The 18,856-nt window shown below is 50.3% G+C and overlaps 2 protein-coding genes across 5 annotated transcripts; one reads left to right on the top strand and one right to left on the bottom strand.

The window, feature by feature from the left end:
* The first annotated feature begins 5,473 nt into the window (after window positions 1–5,473).
* Window positions 5,474–14,498, top strand: SERHL2 (serine hydrolase like 2). 3 transcript variants are annotated; one of them, XM_041481631.1, is made up of 12 exons: window positions 5,474–5,539; window positions 6,940–7,164; window positions 7,236–7,349; window positions 8,387–8,428; window positions 9,160–9,179; window positions 9,371–9,445; window positions 10,194–10,303; window positions 10,569–10,648; window positions 10,978–11,012; window positions 11,765–11,841; window positions 13,266–13,359; window positions 13,704–14,498. In XM_041481631.1, exons 2-12 carry the CDS (start codon window positions 7,017–7,019, stop codon window positions 13,818–13,820), a joined length of 912 nt encoding a protein of 303 aa, XP_041337565.1. In that variant the 5' UTR covers window positions 5,474–5,539; window positions 6,940–7,016; the 3' UTR covers window positions 13,821–14,498. The 3 variants fall into 3 exon arrangements, with proteins under 3 accessions (XP_041337565.1, XP_041337566.1, XP_041337564.1); XM_041481632.1 differs by lacking the exon at window positions 5,474–5,539 and adding an exon at window positions 5,585–6,136 and having other exon boundaries at window positions 11,768–11,841; XM_041481630.1 differs by lacking the exon at window positions 5,474–5,539 and adding an exon at window positions 5,589–6,136.
* A 117-nt stretch (window positions 14,499–14,615) lies between these two features.
* On the bottom strand, window positions 14,616–18,775 carry RRP7A (ribosomal RNA processing 7 homolog A). Of its 2 annotated transcripts, none has more exons than XM_041481633.1 (7): window positions 18,638–18,762; window positions 18,271–18,413; window positions 17,999–18,124; window positions 17,615–17,738; window positions 16,907–17,004; window positions 16,310–16,508; window positions 14,616–15,861 (listed from the first exon to the last, which is right to left on the bottom strand). In XM_041481633.1, the coding sequence occupies exons 1-7, from the start codon at window positions 18,732–18,734 to the stop codon at window positions 15,776–15,778; spliced, it is 873 nt and encodes a 290-aa protein (XP_041337567.1). In that variant the 5' UTR covers window positions 18,735–18,762; the 3' UTR covers window positions 14,616–15,775. The 2 variants fall into 2 exon arrangements, with proteins under 2 accessions (XP_041337567.1, XP_041337568.1); XM_041481634.1 differs by having other exon boundaries at window positions 14,627–15,861; window positions 18,686–18,775.
* Window positions 18,776–18,856: the final 81 nt, after the last annotated feature.

Below are 18,856 nucleotides of genomic sequence, written 5' to 3' on the forward strand. Positions count from 1 at the left end.
TCTGAGATTTGTCCCCCCCACACTGAGGCAGATGGTGATGCTGAACCCCATTCACAGGACACAGGCACTGAGCTCACTCACTTCAGGCATTTCTCCAAAGCAGACAAAAACAGCCAGGAGAGGCTGTTTGCAGGGAGCGAGCCGAGACAGAGACCCCATAGCAAAAAGGTCCTCAGTCTGTTGGACCTACAAACAGGGGCTTCCTCAACTGAGGAAACCAAGCCTATAATGAAATAAAACAATGTAAAATGCAAGGACTATAGCTATGGACTATAATTTTGGGAATCGTTGTAGCAAAAGCATTTCAGGTTGGTACCATCTGACAGCAGTGTCTATTGCAGTAGACTAATTTCCAGACCACTCTGCTTTCCAGATGATCACAGGACAAAGAACTCTGTCACATTAATCATTGTTGTTTTGTTAAACATCCCATCTTCATTAAAAAACTGCCAATGGTTGGAAAGCTGCCAGCACCCTAAGCAAACCCCTGAAGTATTTAACTCCTTTCTCCATTATCGAATGTGTACCTCGTCTCTAGACTGTTTTTTCTTGTGCCATTGTTAGGCAGTGTGACAACCGGAGGAGCAAAAATGCAATGCTACATAGGTATACCAAGGCTTTGATCATGTTGGTCCTAAATGCTTCTCTCTCATAAACAGGTCTTAAAGCTCTGCCAGGAAGCCTCTCCGATTTGTTCCCTTCCTCATTGAACCACAGCTGTCTAAACTGGGAATTCTTTCACACCAGTAATCACCTCCATGGAATTAGCAGACACAATATAATCTCCTGCACTATAATCTCATTACACCTGTTCCACATTCCCTGCTTATACATCGGAGAATGGAATTAGCCTTTCTGACTGCACTGGGAGCTCATGCTCAGCTGCTGCTCTGCTGTGAGTCAATCCTTCACCAGAGCCACTTCTTCCACGGCCAGATCAAAAGTGTGGCCCGGGTGGAGTAACTCACTACTGGACTGTTTCAAAACCCGCCCTTACATGCTTCTATCGACTTTAATATTTTGACACTTGCTACCTAGTCAGTTCTCAGTCCAATTACTACAAAATGTGTTAATTTGGTATCATTCCAGTACTTTAAAAATCAAAACACAGTGTAAGACTGTATCAGTTTCCTTGCTGGAGAGCTATTACTTCAACAGTTTTTACTTTTGTCAGCCAAAAACCCAAATCTACAACTTACATCTCCAAAAGTTCCCAAGCAGTTTCATAGATTCTTTTCCATAAACACATGAGACTTAGTGTTAACTAGAACCTTCCCCTTGTTTTTAAATGATCCTAGTACATGCTATTTCCTTATTCTGTCTGAGGTCAGTAAGGAGCTGGTAGGCTGTAATTACAAGTGTCAGATTACTTATGGTTTTCACTATTATTTCATCTCAGCCTATGGGGAATCTGCCAGATTTTCCAAGTGAAAGATGGTTAAATCTAGACAAGAGCTGGAGAGAAACTTCTCTTCTTCCCCTGCCACTTCATACATAGGTGCATGCTCTAAAGGTGAGTTTTGTAGAGATCTGGAGAGTAGCTCACCCCGCAAGTTAATCTAAACAGGCCCAGGGGATGGGAACCAGCAGAGACTCCTGAATCTGTCCCAAATATAACAGACTTTCTGATTAAGGAGGAAATGGAAAGCTGAGACTGGAAAGAGTTTATTTGTATGATGGGTGCTCATATATAATTTATATGCAATAAATGTTTCTAGCTATTTCATTAGCTGCAAATAAAGTGATACAAATGTGCACCACTTGGACCTGATGCATGGTGTGTGCCTGGGGCTGCTTCCAGCTGAATGGTGCTGGTTCATGTGGGAATGATTTAACACCCCAGCAGCCCCACTACCCAAATTATGCTGCAGGTGAATCCCTGAAGTAGATGCACTTCCTTTTTCCAACCACTCATTGCTTGGCTTAAAACAAAGATTTCCATTTAAATTATCATATTGGCCTCAGACTGTAGTGGGTAAAGAGCCAGCATCTCTTTGTCTCTCCCACCTTCTGCACAGCTGGAGAGCCCTGGAAAAACTGAGTTTAGCTCAGTTGGTTACAGCATGATGCCAATAAACAAGGAACACAACAGATCTGGAGCAAGGGGGAGAAACCAATCTAATCCATCACAGCATTTGTTTTGCACTTAATATGTAAGCAACTTTTTCAGTCAGAAATTCACATAAATTAAATTCAACAAGAAATTGGGGAAAACCAAAGACAAAGTACATCACACAAGGCACCTGGATGAGTCTGTTGCGGTTGAGCAGAGCCCAGAGATCATGGGATGACATCCTATCCCAACTCTTCCCACCTGGGGAGCTCATTTAAGCCCTTGAGACGTGCTGGGAACACCTCCAAGGCAAGCAAGATTTGTAGATGGAGCTCAAACTAAAGCCTGTGAGCCAGCATGTTGGAGCTGCTTGCATAATAATATGCTTGCCTGTGATCACTTTTATTTTCCTGTCTACTATAGATTGCAGCATATGCTCACAATATGGGGCTTTATACAGAGATGTGTCCTCTATATATCCTCTGAAAGAAATCAGTTAAGCTAGCGATAGCAGGGTTTTTTTTTTTTTTTATTTGTATAACTGCACAAGAGAAATTGGGGTACAGGACTATTACTAATAAATCAACATAAATAGATCAATATGTCAGTACTTCAGTGCTTGAATCCAACCAGCTATGGGGAATTTGTCCCCTGGTAGCAATCAATCTGCTGTACTTAAAGTTTCTTCACCAGATCTGCAGCTAGCACAAACTGATCAATGCTGTTCCAAGTCAGTGGAGCATAACAGCTTTGCATGTCCCAGTGTTCACCCTTGCAGGTCTCCTGCTCCTTTGCAAGGACACAGAGGCTAAATTACCCTTTGCTAAGCACATGGGACATCTCACACTAACTCACAGTTCTTTACTCAAAACCAGCCTTTCTTACCACTGGTCCAGTGTAGCCCAGCCAACACCTCGGCACCTTTCCAGGTGGAATCTAGTTTGGTCCTCCATGAGCAGCAATTCCACTGCAGTGGCCTGTGGCACTCACTAGAAGTAGATGCAGCAAAATGAATTCTGTGAGCCATCCCAATTCTGCTGTGCACCCTGCATAGGGCCCTCCCCCGGGGGGTTTTTCCAGGCTGTGCTGGGGGAGATGCACAGTCTTGTAAGATGTTGGGCTGCTCTTTTAGAGGGGTGAGTAGCATTGCTAGAGAAGGTATGAGGGACCTGGAGGACAGCTCAGCAATCTGGCTTTGGCTAATAGGGTGACAGTCCTGCCACTGAGGGGAGGGTACAGAGCACATCCCAGTGCAATCTTCTGCGCTAGGAGCTCTATCTGAAATCACCTACCCCCAATCATTTCTGTGAGGAATGCTTCCTTTCCTGTCAGGCGGCTCATGATGGAGCCTCCTACCAGAAGTGATTTAGGATGCAGGTCACAGGAGTCCAACGTCACTAGGGAATGCATTATTCCCACCTGAGTCCCAGAATAATCTCTGTGACCCAAAGCAACAAGAGCCCAGGTCCTACTGGCTGCTGGAATGGGGGAGAGAACCCGGTGTGGTGGTCCAAGACCTGTGGGTGGTGATGCATATACTGCCAGAGCAAGCATTTACAGCAGGATCCCAGGATTATCCCAAACAAGGCTTGTGCCCAAAAACTGGTATTAGGTAGAGGTCAGGTAGAGCTCCAGCATGTAGCTCTCAGGGATGTTCCTTGTGGGTACAAGTTCTTGGAGGTGAAGCTCCCCATGCCCCAAGCACTGGTGGTAGCCAAGGCCTGGGGACAATCTGTGCTATGCTTGCATGGCTGGCTGGACAATGCCACCCTCTTCAGTGGGCTCATTTCACTGCTCCCCAGAAGTGGGTCTGGCTCATGAGTGGCAATGGATTTTCCTGGCCATGACCCGTTGTCCCACCAACCACTGGAGTGTGTGCCAACAGTACACATAACTTCTCATGGCACAGGTCCTCTTCCTCATAAGTCATGCCACAGACTGAAGAACCACAAGCCTAGCAGCAGCCACTGCCTAACAATTACACTGCCTAACAATTACACTGCCGTCTGGTGGCTTCTTTAGGAGGAATTCCAGGAATTCACAGGAGGGCCCTGCCCTCTATTAGCAGCAGCCGCTATTTGATTATTGTTCCTTATTATTGAGTACATTTTACAAAGCTGTTCAGCCAAGCTGTCTCTTGCTTTTCACCTTTTGTAATCAGCCACCCACCTCTGAGAGTTGTAGGAGAGAAGCTGTAGAAGTTGCTGTGGCCTCTCTCCTTCTGCAAGGCTCCCCAGCCCTTGTAGTCCGCTTTCCTTGCTCCTTCAGTATGGAGGCCTAAGAAAAAGCAAGGCACTGGACACTTTGCAAACCTGTAAAAATTCATGTTCTGATTTCCTTTCTAATGACTCACATGGAGAGGAGGCTGTGAGCTACACAGTGCTCTTGTTTCTTCTCAGTGATGGGTCCCCAAGGTTATGTTTCAACTGCTGTGGTGCAAAGCCCATTTTGCCAGGATGAGTTAGAGCTAGGCAGGAGAAATAGGGCTCTAAGCTTCTACACTGGTTTCTTTCAAGCTTTTTAGGCTGTTCTGAAAATATAATGTGTAATTTAGGAGACTGATGTGCTGAACTGAGTATAGGGCTTCCAGTTACCAATATAAAAATGATTCCCTAAGAACATACATTCATTCTGCTTCCTTCAACTATTCCAGCAAGGGGTCCCACTGCTCACAGTGTGATTTGACTTTGCTTCCTCTGACCACAGAGTCCTTGACTGAAGAGGAATGGTTGTGGTCTGCATTAGGCTTAGCAGACTGATTGCTGGATGGAATGAGAGGCAGCAGCAAGTAGCCATACTTGGGTATTGGCTTCCTTGAAATTTGGTCTATGCAGACATCAGCTTTTTGGGCAATTAATGAGGCAAACTTTATAGAAACCTCTCCATCTGAGAGGGGTCTGTTTTCGCAGAAGAGGAGTGGAGCGGCGGAGGCAGTGCTGTCCGCTGTGCATCTGTGGCAGCTTGGCCCTGTAGCAGAGTCTATTCACTGCGATGGGTCACAGTATGGGAGGGTGACTCTTTTTCCCTGAAGCAACACGGTTCCAGCAAGCCTTAGGAGTTCAGAAGAGTCTCTCTATCAGAGAGTGACAGAAGTTCAGTGTCAGTGTCAAGCACGTGCCCGTTTGATGTCAGTATGAAGCTCCTGGGTCACAGTTAAAACATCTCACACTGTGTCACCACAGTACAGACAGTTTCCATCGTCAGTAATGTGTCTTCTGGAGGTAGTCACAGATGCAGCCATACCTCCTTGATTTTGACTCCTCAGAGATTTCCATCACGCCCAGGAGGTTGTTCGCAGCTCCAGACCCCACAGCCATCGTTAGTTCCCGTTCCTCTCACCGAGCCCCATGCAGATAGAGGCGGGGGCCGGGGCGCCGCAGGGAGGCGGGCAGCGGGGCGGTGCAGCCGGCCCGCCCCGTGCTGTCCTGCCCTGCCCTGCCGGGCCCTGCCGCCGCCTCTGCTCAGCCGGCCCGGCCGCACGGAGCGGTAGGAGGGCGCCGGGGCGTCGCGGGAGGGCGGCGAAGGGAGAGGGGGCCGGGGCGGCCGTGGCGCTCGGGGGCTGCTCTCGGCGCCGGGCGGGGGTCAGTTCCCCGGGCAGCCCTTCCCCGGGGCCGGGAGCAGGACCGGGACAGGCGCTCCGGGGGCCCCGAGGCGAAGGCCCCGGTGTGGCGGCGCCTCCTGCCCGGCCACGGAGGCCTTATCCCGGGGCCGGGGGGATCCCAGGGCCGGAGCCCCGCTGGGCCTAGGCAGGACTGCCTCGGAGGGCCGTCAGGCTCTGCCAGGAGCCCAGGCCCTCAGGACAGGGCAGGTCCATGGTCACACTATGGAAAGTCAGCCCACGGTTGTTTGTCAGGATCTGGCCCGGCGAGGGCAGCTGGGATCAGGCACAGCCCCGTGATCAGCAGGCAGGGCCACGGCTGCTGGGGCGAGGCGTTGCTGATGGAGAGCGGCACTCCTGCAGCACTGCTGCAGCTGGTCCTGGGCCGAGCTGAAACACACTCATGGGGAGCCCTAGGCTTGGCTGATTGGGACCATCCGGGCCCTGACAGCAGCCTACCCCCTCTGTCCTCACTCCTTAGAGAGGTATGGGCTCAGGAGGGACTTGCTGTAGAGTGATTTAATTGCTGTGCGATCTCAGAGGGCTAATTAAGGGAGCAGATACACAAGACAAGTCACTTGGAAGGGGATATGACATGAGAGACTTGGAGATAGTCAGGTTGCCTGTGGCTTGGGGGTGAAAGGGAAATGTTTAAACCACCACTGGAAGGTTGCCAGAGGCTGGGTTCACTCAGGAGCTGGTGCTTGAGCAAGGGTCAGTGATTGCCAGGTAAATGAGATGGTTTGAGGTAGAGCAAGTGCCTGGCAGGTTGTGGACCCATATCCCATGCAAAAGTCCCTTGCTCTGAGGGGTGCACAGGCAGTGGCAGCAGTGACCTGTTGTGCAGCATGGAGCCAGCTGCTCTAGCAAATGTGCCAAGCAGTGGTGCGAAAGAGAAGTACCAAGGTAAAAGAGGGCAAGGTGGTAACAGTCTAATCCTGGAGGCAGCATCCTTATTCCCCAAACTGTCTTTTAAGCCCAGGACAGGTGCCTGGCTGACTGCAGCTAGCTGGGGGAATTCTGCATGTCTCCCTCTTGCCAGATCTCCTGTGCCTTCTGGTCAGGTTGCAGCTGCTGCAGAGACACAGAGAAGGCTTTCTCCTCCTGCATAGGGAAAGCTTATTTCTTCCTAGGAGCATAGCTAGTACGTGCTGGGAGGAGGATTCCCCAAACAGGCAGTCAGGAACGGCAGCTTGGGATGTTGAATGGGGAGCTATAAATCATCAAGCTGCTAATTAAGACCACAGGAGACTGGTGAGTTACTAAAGACCTGTATTACTCTTTTCAGAGCTCTAGACCATTAACAAGACCCCTGGGACCTACTCCAAGTACGTGACTCTCCAAGGACATCACCGTGTTTTGGGCATGTTCTCAGAGTTGAAGTTCCCTGTGCCCTGGGGACATGTGGCAGCCAAGGCCTGGGGACCCTCGGAGGGACACCCTGTGCTGTGTTTGCATGGCTGGTTGGACAATGCCAACACCTTTGACAAGCTCATTCCACTGCTCCCCAGAGGTAGGTCTGGCTCATCAGGATGGCTTGTGTTGTGTGGCCCGGCTGCACATGTGATCCTCTTTCCCTTTCAGGTTGTTATTATGTAGCAATGGATTTTTCTGGCCACGGCTTGTCCTCCCACCGACCTGCAGGTCTCCCCTACCATTTCCTGGATTATGTGACCGATGTGCGCCGGGTGGCAGCAGGTGGGTATGCAAAGGAACCCTCGAGGGTTCTTGTGGGGGGGATGCTCTATTGGTCCTGCTCTTTCCAACAAGCAAGCAGCATTTTCAGTTACCCCTGCTTCTCAGTTGGATGTCAGCCAGTGCTTAGTGACTGAATAAGCATCCCTCTTTCTCACTGTTTGGGAAAGGAAGAAACTGTAAAGCCCTGAGTGTTTCTGTACTAAAAAAGCTGTAGTGGTGAAATGGTGGAAGCAACTAAATGGTTTTACCAGACTGGCTTTTTGTAAGCAGTCAGTGACAGGTGTAAGCTGGAAATTTCTGGTTCTCTCTGATGGCAGTTTGCTACTTGCTTTAGTATCATGCAAAGAAATCTGAAAGTTGAAATGTCTTGTACTCCTAATAACTCCTGATCTAACTGTCCATCTGTATATTTGGCATGTGTAGTTTTACATTCCCCATTCAGTACACAAAAGAGCCTCTAGAAGCTCTCAGATGTTCCAGAGGGTAAAACCCATCTTTCAGTGAGGTATATTTCAGATGGGCAGCACTGATAAAGTTGTATTTTCCTATAAGCCTCCCAGAATGCCCTAAAAATGGACTGAAGAGCCTGATGTGCTAAATGGTGCAGAAAGCTTTCACTTGGAATCATACTTCCCTCAATGCAGCAGACCTGGCTCTGTGTCCTCACATGTCTTGCAGAATGCCCTGTGGCAGGATGCTCTGTAAAGGTTTTTCTCTTCCACCAGATGCTACCCAGTCAGGCTCCTCTGCTTCTTGCCAGTGTCATATCTGGCAGTGAATGGGACTTTGCTGGAGTTTGTTTGACATACAGAGAGAGATTGAGAGCTGTATGACTTAACTGCCATGGAAATGAGGTGGTAAATGCTCTTTTTCTTCAAAATCAGCCTACTCAGCTGCTTAGTTTCTGAATTAAGAAGCAAATGTGGTAGTGCAAAAGCCCTCCTGGGAGAAAGGGCCCATGTCAGTGAAGAAACAGCAAGATGTTGCTGCTCTGGTTTCTGATGTAGCACTGTCTGTTTTCCTCTGTTGCCATTTAGCCTTGCAGTGGAGACGGTTCACCCTGATGGGTCACAGTATGGGTAAGTGCCTCTGGTCCTTGTAAACTGTGAGATTAATACAAAGCAGTAGATAATTAACTTCCAAGACATGCTGCTAGGAGCTGGGTTGGAATATTTATTATATTATGCAAAGTACGAGGTTCCTGCCTGAGTGATTCAAAAATCTGTACCTGTGTTTGAAATGCCTGTTTTCAAGACCCTGCAGTACAAACAGTGGTAACTCTTGCTGTGAGCATTTCCCCCACTCACAGCATGGAACAGTGATTGGCAAAGAGGGGTGGTCTGTGCAGGAAAATTCACAGCAGCAGGCCTTCCTGCCTGGTCCCCACAAAGCCTGGGAACAGACAGCCCATTTGGTGGGCTGTAAAGGTGCCTGAGGGGAACTGGACTCCAGGATCTATCCCTTTGAGCTTGGAATAGGATTTGATTTTGCCACAATTTGGAGTTTACTTCCTAGGGCCGCTCTGGTCACATCTAACCCTGCACACCAAGACATTTTAAACAGTAACTCCTCCTTGGCCTTTGCTGTCTGAGGGAGGTGGGAATGGCACAAGATGGGGAGCACAGCAGGTCAACAGCCCTGGTCTCTGCCTGCACGTTGTGACTTGGGAGAACTCTCCTCTGTACTGGGGTTTTGTCCCATGGTACAATGCACATTTTTATTTCTGAGGTAGCGCCTGCTGTGGGGAAGGTGAACTTCTGTTACCAGGAGCTGTTCTGTGCATTACTGAGCACCCTTTTCTTCTTTGCAGGTGGGGCTGTGGCAGGAATGGTGAGTAAAGCACCATTTCTTCATGGGGTTGTGATTTCTGCAGCTGCAACAACAAATGGGAGAGGAATGAAGGGACAGATCTGGATCTCAGGGGAGGAGAGGCCCTTCACTGACCCCTCTCCCATGCAGCAGGATAAAGACATCACTCAGTGCTCAGCTTTTCATTTTCTTATTGTTTCATCTCTCCTCAGTTCTGTTTCCTTTATCCTGAGATGGTGGACAAGCTGATCCTGCTGGAAAGTCTTGGCTTTCTTCTAGCTCCAGAGGTTAGAGCTCATGTGTCCTTCCCTTCACTTTTTTAAAAATACAAAAATACATGGTTTTTTTTCTTTCCCTCACTTGTTCAGAGAAAGCACTGATGTGACCACTTCCTGGCAGGTCACACAAGTCCTAGGGCTCTTCCTTTTGGCAGGCACTGATCTGCTCCTTGTTGCACAGACTGAAGTTTGTCCTTAGGGTGGCCCTTGGGGCACACTTGGTAGAGCTCCACATCGTGCAGTCCCTTAGCACTGAAATTTGCTTGTCTGTGCCAAGCCCTCGTACAAAGGAAACTGGAACCTCTGTCTAGGCAACTGCCAGCTGAGGTTATCTTTTTGCCAACATCTTGTTGGGTGACCTGGGTACAAGATTGGTAGATTTTTTTCTGTTGCTGGCATTTCATGAAGCTACATTCCCAACTTGCCATCATTGCTAACAGATGCTGGAGCTTTCAGTGGCAGTAGTAGGACAGAAGCCCTAGCTCAGAGAGACAAAAAATACCAAACTTTGGAGAGTTGTCCTCAACTCAGAAGTGAGGTAGGAAGGGTTAGAAAAGATGGCAAGGATAAAAAGTTAATAAGTTAATTACAGTATTGATGTTCACTTTCTCCCAGAAATGGGCATTTTTAATAAGATACCCATAAATGATACCAGTTCTATGTTGAAGAGTGAAAGTCCCTCTTCCACTCTCCAGTAAGGGGTGAAATAATTCAAAAGAAAGGGGTTACTCCTCTTCCCTACCTCTCTGTGTTTCAGGACACTGAGGCATGGCTGAAATCAAAACGGAGGGTTATTGACAGACTACTGAGTCTGGAGGCAAAGCAGCAAACTCCCAAAGCACGGAGCCCCGAAGCAGCATTGCAGAGGTGGGTTCCCATCCATCCTCTTCATTTACTGCCTGCCCTCACCTTGACAGAGTTACAGCTGCACAAATGAGAAAAGAAAACCATCCCTGCATTTCACCTTTCAAGTCCTTTTCTGGAATCCCAGCAAGACCTTTTGCTTCTGCTGCCAGAAGCTGCTGCTTCTTCCTGAAGCAGCCTGAGAGCTCACTGTCACCTTGTCATGGCATTTTTGCTTCACGTCCTCCCTTTTTCCAGCATCACAATCTCTCTGCCATGTCTCCCTCAGGCTTTTAGAAGCAAACAGCCATCTGACAGCAGAGGGTGGGGCAATCCTGCTGCAGCGAGGAGCAACTGAGACACCCGCTGGTAAGGGGCTGTGTGGTGCTGGGCCACTGCTGGGTGTGGGAAGGGACTGATGCCAACAGCCATTGTCTTCTGCAGGGTACAGGGTGCCCTAGCTACAGATTTACACAGCCTGAATGGGATCAATTAAGTCTGGAGGAAGAGTTCTCCATTCCCAGCAACTGGGTTTGGTGCTCAAATCCTAGAACAGCTAAAGAAAATAAGTCAAAAAAAGGGAGAAATATGAATTAATCCTATTCTTCCCATCTCAGAAAATCTTGGGCAGACCCCAAAAGTGAGTTAAAACAGAACAATTCCTGCTCCTAAGAAAAACTTCTGTTTTTTCTTTGCAGGGCTGGTGTATAACAGAGACATGAGAGCCCGTACGGTGAGCACTGCTCTTCTGACATGCCCCTTGCTACTTTGGAGCCCTGAGCTTAAGAACACTCAGACAGAGGATGCCTGCTCACTGAGCTAGGCCCTGCCTCCACCCAGCTGCTTACTTTCTGCTTCCCGAATTCCCACACGTCCTTTAAATGCTGCTTTTAAAAGAGCCTGCACTTGATCATTGATTCAGCTTACAGAGTCACTGGAAAATATTACTGTTTGTTTTTTTAGAAGTTCCTCTGCCCCAGGGCCTCCTGGCCACATTTTCCTGCTGTTATAGCTCTTCAGGCAGCACATGGATGGATGCTTTCTGTCAGCTTGTCAGGTGACCTGAATAAGAAGGGGAGTGGAGCAAAGTCCTTAGGTTTTGTATTTTGATAGTTTTGTGCCACTTTTGAGCAATTAGGGCCTCCTCTATCTGTGCTACTGCCAGGATATGGAAGCCAGGGTTATGTACTCTCTCCTTTTTAGTAAAAGGATTTTTAAAGCTTTTCTCTATGAGATCATTCCCATATGTGCTGCTGCCCAGCAGGCAATGTTGTTGGCAGCCCTGAAACACAGCTGGACAGAAGGAGCCTTTGCAGAGCCATCTACTCCTGTGTGCAGCCTTGGACGCTTGTCATGTGTCAGCATGGAAGCTTCAGGGCTACAGTTCTACCTTCAGAGCCACTTGTGCAGGAGGGCTTGGGGACACCCTCTGCCCCCAGCTGCTGTCCCTGTGCTTTGACACTTTCCCTCTCTTTGCACCTGCAGCAGAGTCGAGAATTCTTCACGGTGGAGCAGTGTGTGAAACTCCTGCAGAAGATCCAGGACCGTGTTCTCATCATTGTGTGAGTGAGGCACAAACCATACCAGCCCTTGCTGTCTTCCTCAGTGGAAGGAATGAAGGCTAGGAAGGAGTCCTCCACTACCCCTTCATCTACACTAGGCACCCAGACTTTTGGCCAGCTGGTGTAACAGTACAGCTTCACAAGTGAGAAGTATTTCCCAGTTCCCCACCACTGCCCTGGGTTGGGCAGGCTCCTGTAGAAGGCAGACAGCAACTCAAACATCCTCCCAGCCTGGCACTCTACTTTCAGGCTGGGACTTCCTGGTGCAAGGCTGACTGAGGAAACATTAGTCCTGCCCCATCTTCCCCATGCTCTTGGCTTCACAATGCCACCTCACAACTCTCCATTCCTTGGCACTGTAGCAAGGGGCCATCCTGGCAAATACGTGACCCTCCACAGCACCACTCCTACTTGCTGTCCTGACCTGACTCTACCACAGTCAGCAATCCAGCCCGCCCCCTTCTCCAGGCCCAAAAACTCTTGCCTGAGAAAACAGGTGAAACTACAGAGTCTCCATCTCCTCCAGCTGCTCCTGAAGCCCCTGGTCTAACTGAGCTCCTGCAAGCTCTCTCCTGTGGCACCTGGGGCAAGCAGCTCTGGGGACATGGCCAGTGGCTTGCCAAGCTGTTAAGCTGTCTGGGTGTACAGCTTGTACTGTGAGTCATCCTCTGCCTTTTCCCATCTCCTTCGAGGGAAAGGTGTGCAGGGCTCTGGCTACCTTGGCTGGTGGGGTGCTGTTAAAAGATTGTCTAGAAAACAAGAAATGCTAGCAGTTGAGAAAAGAGGTGCAGTTTTGACTTCCCTGATGTGTTTGTATCTGCTTGTCCAGACATGTAATATTCTGCTGAGGTCAAGTCCTCTGTGCCATAGAAATGCCATTGAGCCTGGGATGTCCCCTTGTCCCATCACCAGCACAGTAGGAGACAGCATGATCTTAGCTCTGCAGATCTAATGCTGACTTCTCCAGGGCAACTGCCCTGGTACCTCCCTCTCTGAGCAGGGCCTAACTTGGTTAAATAAGCAGCAAAGAGAGGCAGAAGGGACTGAGGGGAGATGTTGAAATTCTAAGGAAGGAAGAAGTTAAGTGCAGAAGGCAGAGCAGGGGCAGGGAAGGATGTTTTCAGACCAGTTACAGAGCCAGCCCTGGGAGGACAATATTTAGCCAGTCTCCACTCTGATACCACTAGGCAGTCACCCAAGGTTTTACACCTTTTAGTTTGATAGAAAATAGCTGCTTAGCCAAGCTGTGCAATGCACTCTGACTACCACGTGTGACCCTGTCACCTGCTGCTTACAAGCAGCCTGGAAAGAACTGTTGGGTTTGTTACCCTGCTGTATTGGGGACACTGATTCTGCCCAGGACAGCCACAAAGACAAATGGAAGCACGCTGTGTGCTGTACTGAGCCTCACTGTTGTTTTTCAGATCACAAGATGGGCTCTTGGTACCGCACAACCTACCGAGCAGAAATCACTTTGTGAAAGCCCTGCAGGAGGCATTGGAGTCTAACCTCAAAGAGGTGAGAGCAAACGTCATCCTTGCATCTCCATTTGCCACCAACCTGGGAGCAGCAGCTGGGAAGCAGCTGACCTTGGTGGACACCCTCCACTAGGCGACTTGTCCTGAACAGCACAGCCCTCGCATGGGGAAGGGGGTGGAGTCAAGGGAGGAAGTCAACTTTGTCCCTGCTGCCAAAGTCCCGAGTTAGTACTGCCCTCTGGACCCAGCTCTTCCTGGTCCTCCCATCTCTGTCCTGCCTCAGTTGCTCTGTCCCTTCCCATGAGTGTCACACAGCAAGCAGAGTGTGCTTGAGGGATCACTTTCCTGGTCCACATCTTCACATCTTGTGTTCTTTCCCTCCAGCACATCCAGCTAGCAGAAGTGCCTGGGAGTCATTTTGTGCACCTGAACGAGCCCGAGGTGGTATCTGGGATCATCAGCAACTTCCTGACAGCACAGAACACCAGGGCCAGACTCTAGGAAGCCCTCACAGCTGCAGCAGTTCAGAACTGGGAGCTAACAAGCAAGCTCCAGAATTGTCACCATTCCTACCTCACATGCAGCATTAGATCGTGATAATCTTTCCTACGCTTAGCTCACTGCAGGGTGGAAGCAGGTCTGCCAGGGGTACTCTGAAGGAGAGCTGAGCAAAATATCTCATTTGCCAAAGGGAGAAGGAATCCTTGCTCTACTTCCAGCTCTGTGAGTACAGGGATAGAGGCCCAGAGTGGCCTTCCCCTTGGCTTACTCCAAACTTGCACCCTGAAACAGAGGAGAACACAAGGCAGAGGCATCCTCTGTGACAGCAGCAGCTCCCCACCTCTGGCACTACAATAGAGGTGGCTCATCTTGCCTCCTTCCTGAGGATGGTGTGGACAGCTGCTCCCAGGATTTAACCTGCTGAAAAACGATGTGTTCTGCTTCTCTGCTTAATTCCATAGATGCCTGAGCTCAGAGGGCCTCATTGTCTCTGTTCCATTGTGAGAACTACTGTTTTAAGAATCTGCTTGAAGAGCTCACCTGTGCAGAGAAGGCCATTTTAATGAATGCTAGAGAATCCTTAATCCTCTAGCTGAAGCAGCTGGAAGAAGTACAAATTATGGAGAAGTTGGCAGAGACAATTTCTGTCCTAAATAAAGATTAATGTTCCAATGTTAAGTCTGTCTTCTTGACTCTACAGGAGAACAAACCTCCTTTCTCTTTCAGGCCGCTCACCCAAGCAGCTAAAATGCATCTTGGGAGGCAGCAATTTTTACACACTGTCTGCCTTAGGTAGGCCTTATTAAGGATCTGCCTCCCAGTTAAATTGATGCAAAGAGCCCACTGAAGCAGGCAGGCCTGTCATCTCTGCAAGCAACACAACTGTATTTGCAGTCGGTTTTTAGGAAAGGATAAATCAATTTTATCTCAGCTCTCTGGAATTTACCACCATTTCCACCTTACATTCCATGGTCACATCTCTAGTGAGGCTGCAGATAGTAAAATGAATGTGTAAAAGCCTGGGACTGCATGGGTTACTTTGATCACAGACCTACCACTATTCCAGAGCTGCACAAATGCTACAGGAGCAGTACAAAACCACTGTCCCACACCTAAACATGCCTGCTGCTATCCTTACCTGCTTTCTGAGGGCTGGGGACAGGTTAAGTGGAAACAGGGCATGGAGAGTCTGGTTTCTCCTTCCAAACCAGGCTGCTCAAAGTGGCATTTATTCTTGCAACAGTGCTGGGTATCAGGAATTTTCTGTGGCCTAGACATGGCTGCAGAGCTCCATGCACAGCTGGATGACTGGGCACTGCAACACTTGGCCAGGGAGGGAATCACCAAGAGAAGGGGTAGGGCTCTGTACCAAACCACTGCTCTTTCCTTGTGACAACAAGTTGCAGTTAGGTTTTTCCTAAAGTCACTTCACTGCTCATTCTTTCAACAAAATGTGCAATGGAGCACCTGGTTACAAGCCATGATTTTTACCACCACCTCAGCACACAGGAAGCTGTTTCTCACAGGAGACCAGAGGGGAGAAAGAAGCATTCCCATGTTCTGAAAACAGTAGCAGCAGTTTATTTACAGTTCTTCAGCCATTCCCTGCCCCTGCAGAGGCTGCGCTAGGTCAATCCCAGTTCTCACCAAGCTTTAGGAGGTGTGGTTTTGGGTGGCAGGGAGATACAGGTTGTCACAGGATGTGCCTCAGCCCCTTGACATGAACACCCTGAGAAGTGGTGCCATGGGGCTGAATGACAGAAGAGCAGGAGGATGCTGGTGCAAGTAAAGGGAACTCTCCTCCAGCAGCAGTTGCTGGGTTCTCCCATTTCAGATCCAAGGGTAGAGGCAACCCAAAGCTGCCTCAATTCCTCAAAATCCTTTGGCAAATGGAGTCAATAGGCATCTGTCCTACCCTCTCCAGCACAGGCACCTGAAGACCAGCTCAGCACAACCTAGTACGGCCGAAACTTGCGCTGGGCTCGCATCAGTGCGATCCTCTGCTTGTCCTCCTCAAATTTCTTCCTCAACTGGGCAATGTCTGAAAACAGAAAGAACAAGTCACATGAGAGCAGCAGATCTCCCTCTCCTGGGAGCTTCACTTCCACACACCGGAGGGGCTCAGTCCCAACAGCCACAAACACACACTTTCAGAGCAGGTCCTTTTACACCTCAGCTGAGTGCCAAGCTGGGGCTCCAGCTGTTCATCTCTGGTGGTGCTGCAGCTCCCTCTTGGGGAGGAATTGGCTCGTTTCCCCCTTCAATCCTTTGTGCAGACTGAATAAGCACCTCTTGGAAAACCACACCCTCCCACAAAATACTCCAGCAGCCCTTGCTAGGACAGGTGGTGGCACGAGGCCATTCAGATCCAGCCAGCCGACTGCTTAGTGGCAGCTGGGTGTCACCTCCCCTGAAGGCAGAAGGATTCTCTTCGGGCCACAGTGTGAGACAAGACCCAGGCAGGGGTAGGAGGAGACTTGCACACTCACGCTCTCTCTTGCTCTCGCGATGCTGCCAGGCATAGAAGTTGAGCAGCTCTTTGCGGGCCCTTTTCCGTTTCTCCTTCTCCAGCACGCGCAGGTTGGCAGCCTCTGTCCGGGGCAGGCCGGGCTTTCGGCCCTTCCGGGTCACCTTCACCCAGCCCTCCTCATCCGGAACACCCTCCTCCTTGGCGGCTTTGGCTTCTTCCTGTAAGGACAGGAGGGTGAGGCAGCCCAGTGCGGATGCACAGCCTAATGCACAGCTCCCCACGGCCCTCCCTTAAACACAGGCAAAGTTACAGCTCCTGCTTCCAAGCAAGGTTTAAAGGAAGGCATGGGATCAGGGCTGCAGGCATTCAACTTGCAGTCACAACACTGCACATCAACTTATTTGTGGGTATCTGTTGTAAGCCCTAGGGGAAGGGTCAGGTGTTGCAGACCAAACCTGGGTGTGACGGCCCACCAGCAACTGGGAGTAAAAAACCTCTGCCAAACAGAGAGACCCTCAGCCCTTTCCACTATGGCTGGAGCACTGAGAAATCTCTCTTCTTTCCCTCTGCCCCAAGAAAACTGCTTAGCTGGGTCCCCTCCCTAGCCTGGCCTCACCTCTGCCATCTTTTTATCATAGTCTTGCATGTAGGCATCCACCTCAGCCTTCAGCTCCTTCGGATCCACGATGGAGGCCTCATAGCTGGCGATCCACTCTGAGACAGAGAGGGCACAAGTCAGCAATAGCTGCTGTTAGAAGCAGGCTAGTGTGATGCTTTTGGGCAGCTCTAGAGCAAACTCTAGCATGGGGGAAGGACATACTGTTCCCGTTTGTGTTCAGCTTCCCCCCTGTTACAGCACAAACTGACTTGGCTGCGAGCACAATCAATGTGCCATGGGAAAAGTTTGCAACTTGCCCAGGCAGAAGTGGGCTAGCCTTAAGCCAAAGGGGCACATCATTCTGTGCTTCTGTCAAGAGATTATATGTGAAGTGCTGTCAACTTGACAGGCATCCAGGGCCTGTTGCATGAGTCTGGTCTCCATTTTGAGGACAAGATGCAGAGAGTATCTCTGAATCTAGGCAATACCGAAAAAATGTCAGGAAAAAAGGACCCTTCCTAGTGTCCCCACTCTCCCACAGGGTCAGTGGACCAGACCTCAACAGCTAGTTCAATAAGATTGCAACCCTGTGGATAATGAAAGAACACAAAACACTGAACATCCCCCAGCTTAGAACAAAATGGGGCATGTAGGGTAGAATTCAGCAAACAATGAGTACAGTTCTTTCCCAGCATTAGCCCAGAAAGATAGCCAGAGCTGACATACTGCTAATGCCGGTTTTCACAGGGTGGCTCTCTGTTGATATTAGCAAGGGACCTTCCTGTGATAGAGCCTTGGCTGCCTGGACAGCTGCTGGTTTCCTGAACACCACGTATGCTACTTGAAATCCCTGAAAGAAAAAAACACCCAGGTGAGTCAGATATGTAAGAGAAATTGGTAATGGAGCAAGGAACTGTAGTACAAATAACTTAAAAAATAAAATTCAAAATCACAAGAGGCAGCAGGATAGCAAAAAAAAAAAAGACAGTATAAACTTAAATAAGTAATCATGTCACCCAATGCCCCATATGGTTTCCTGTGGAAGCATTCAGTACTTGCCATCTTTTCCCACTGAAGCATCAGTACTCCTCTCCCCCTGCCAAGCTTTACCTTTAGAGTTTTGTGGTCGAAGAATTTGGACGCCAGTTTATCTTTTTTCTCTCCTGGCCCTGGCTTGTCACAGATGTCCACAGACTGCACATGCCCGCAGCGAGAGAACAGCCTAGACAAAGAGTCCTTAACAGGGAGAGTAAGAGAAAACACGCGGTTCAGCAAAGCAGGAGCGATGCCTCCCTCCAACAGCCGGCAGAGCTCTCGGGGCGGCTCCCCGGCCGCAGCCGGGGCACACGCCGGCTCCCGAGCCCGCAGCCGCCCCCACTCACCGGGCCGCAGTACGGGGGCACGTTGAGGACGAAGAGGGTGCGGCGAGGCGGGTGCGCGGTGTCGGCCCCTTCCCGCACCTGGTGCTCCTTCACCAACAGGCAGTGGTGCGAGCGCTGCCGCTCCGCGAACTTCACCGCCAGAGCTGCGAGGGACGCACCGCTCTGAGACGCCGCTGCCCCTCACCCGCGTATCCCGCCGCTCCCGCTGCCCCTCACCCGCGTATCCTGCTCCCGGTGCCCCACGCTGCCCCTCACCCGTGTATCCCGCTCCCGGGGCCCTGCTCTGTCCCTCACCCGCGTATCCCGCTCCCGGGGCCCTGCGCTGTCCCTCACCCGGTTATCCCTCCGGCCCTGCGCTGCCCCTCACCCGCGTATCCCGCCGGCCCCGCTCCCGGTGCCCCGCGCTGCCCCTCACCCGTGTATCCCGCCGGCGCTCCCGCCGCACGCCCCGTGGCGGCCGCCATCTTCTCTGCGCGCGGCGGCGCGAGGGCCGCCGGGAGCTGTAGTTCCCCACGCGCGGCGCGGCCCTGATAATGGCGGCGGGTGGACTCGCCGCAGCCCCGGGGTTGAGTTTATGTTTTTGTAT

The sequence above is a fragment of the Pyrgilauda ruficollis genome, unplaced genomic scaffold, assembly GCF_017590135.1.
Source record: "Pyrgilauda ruficollis isolate IOZ18807 unplaced genomic scaffold, ASM1759013v1 scaffold56, whole genome shotgun sequence".
Lineage (NCBI taxonomy): Eukaryota > Metazoa > Chordata > Aves > Passeriformes > Passeridae > Pyrgilauda > Pyrgilauda ruficollis.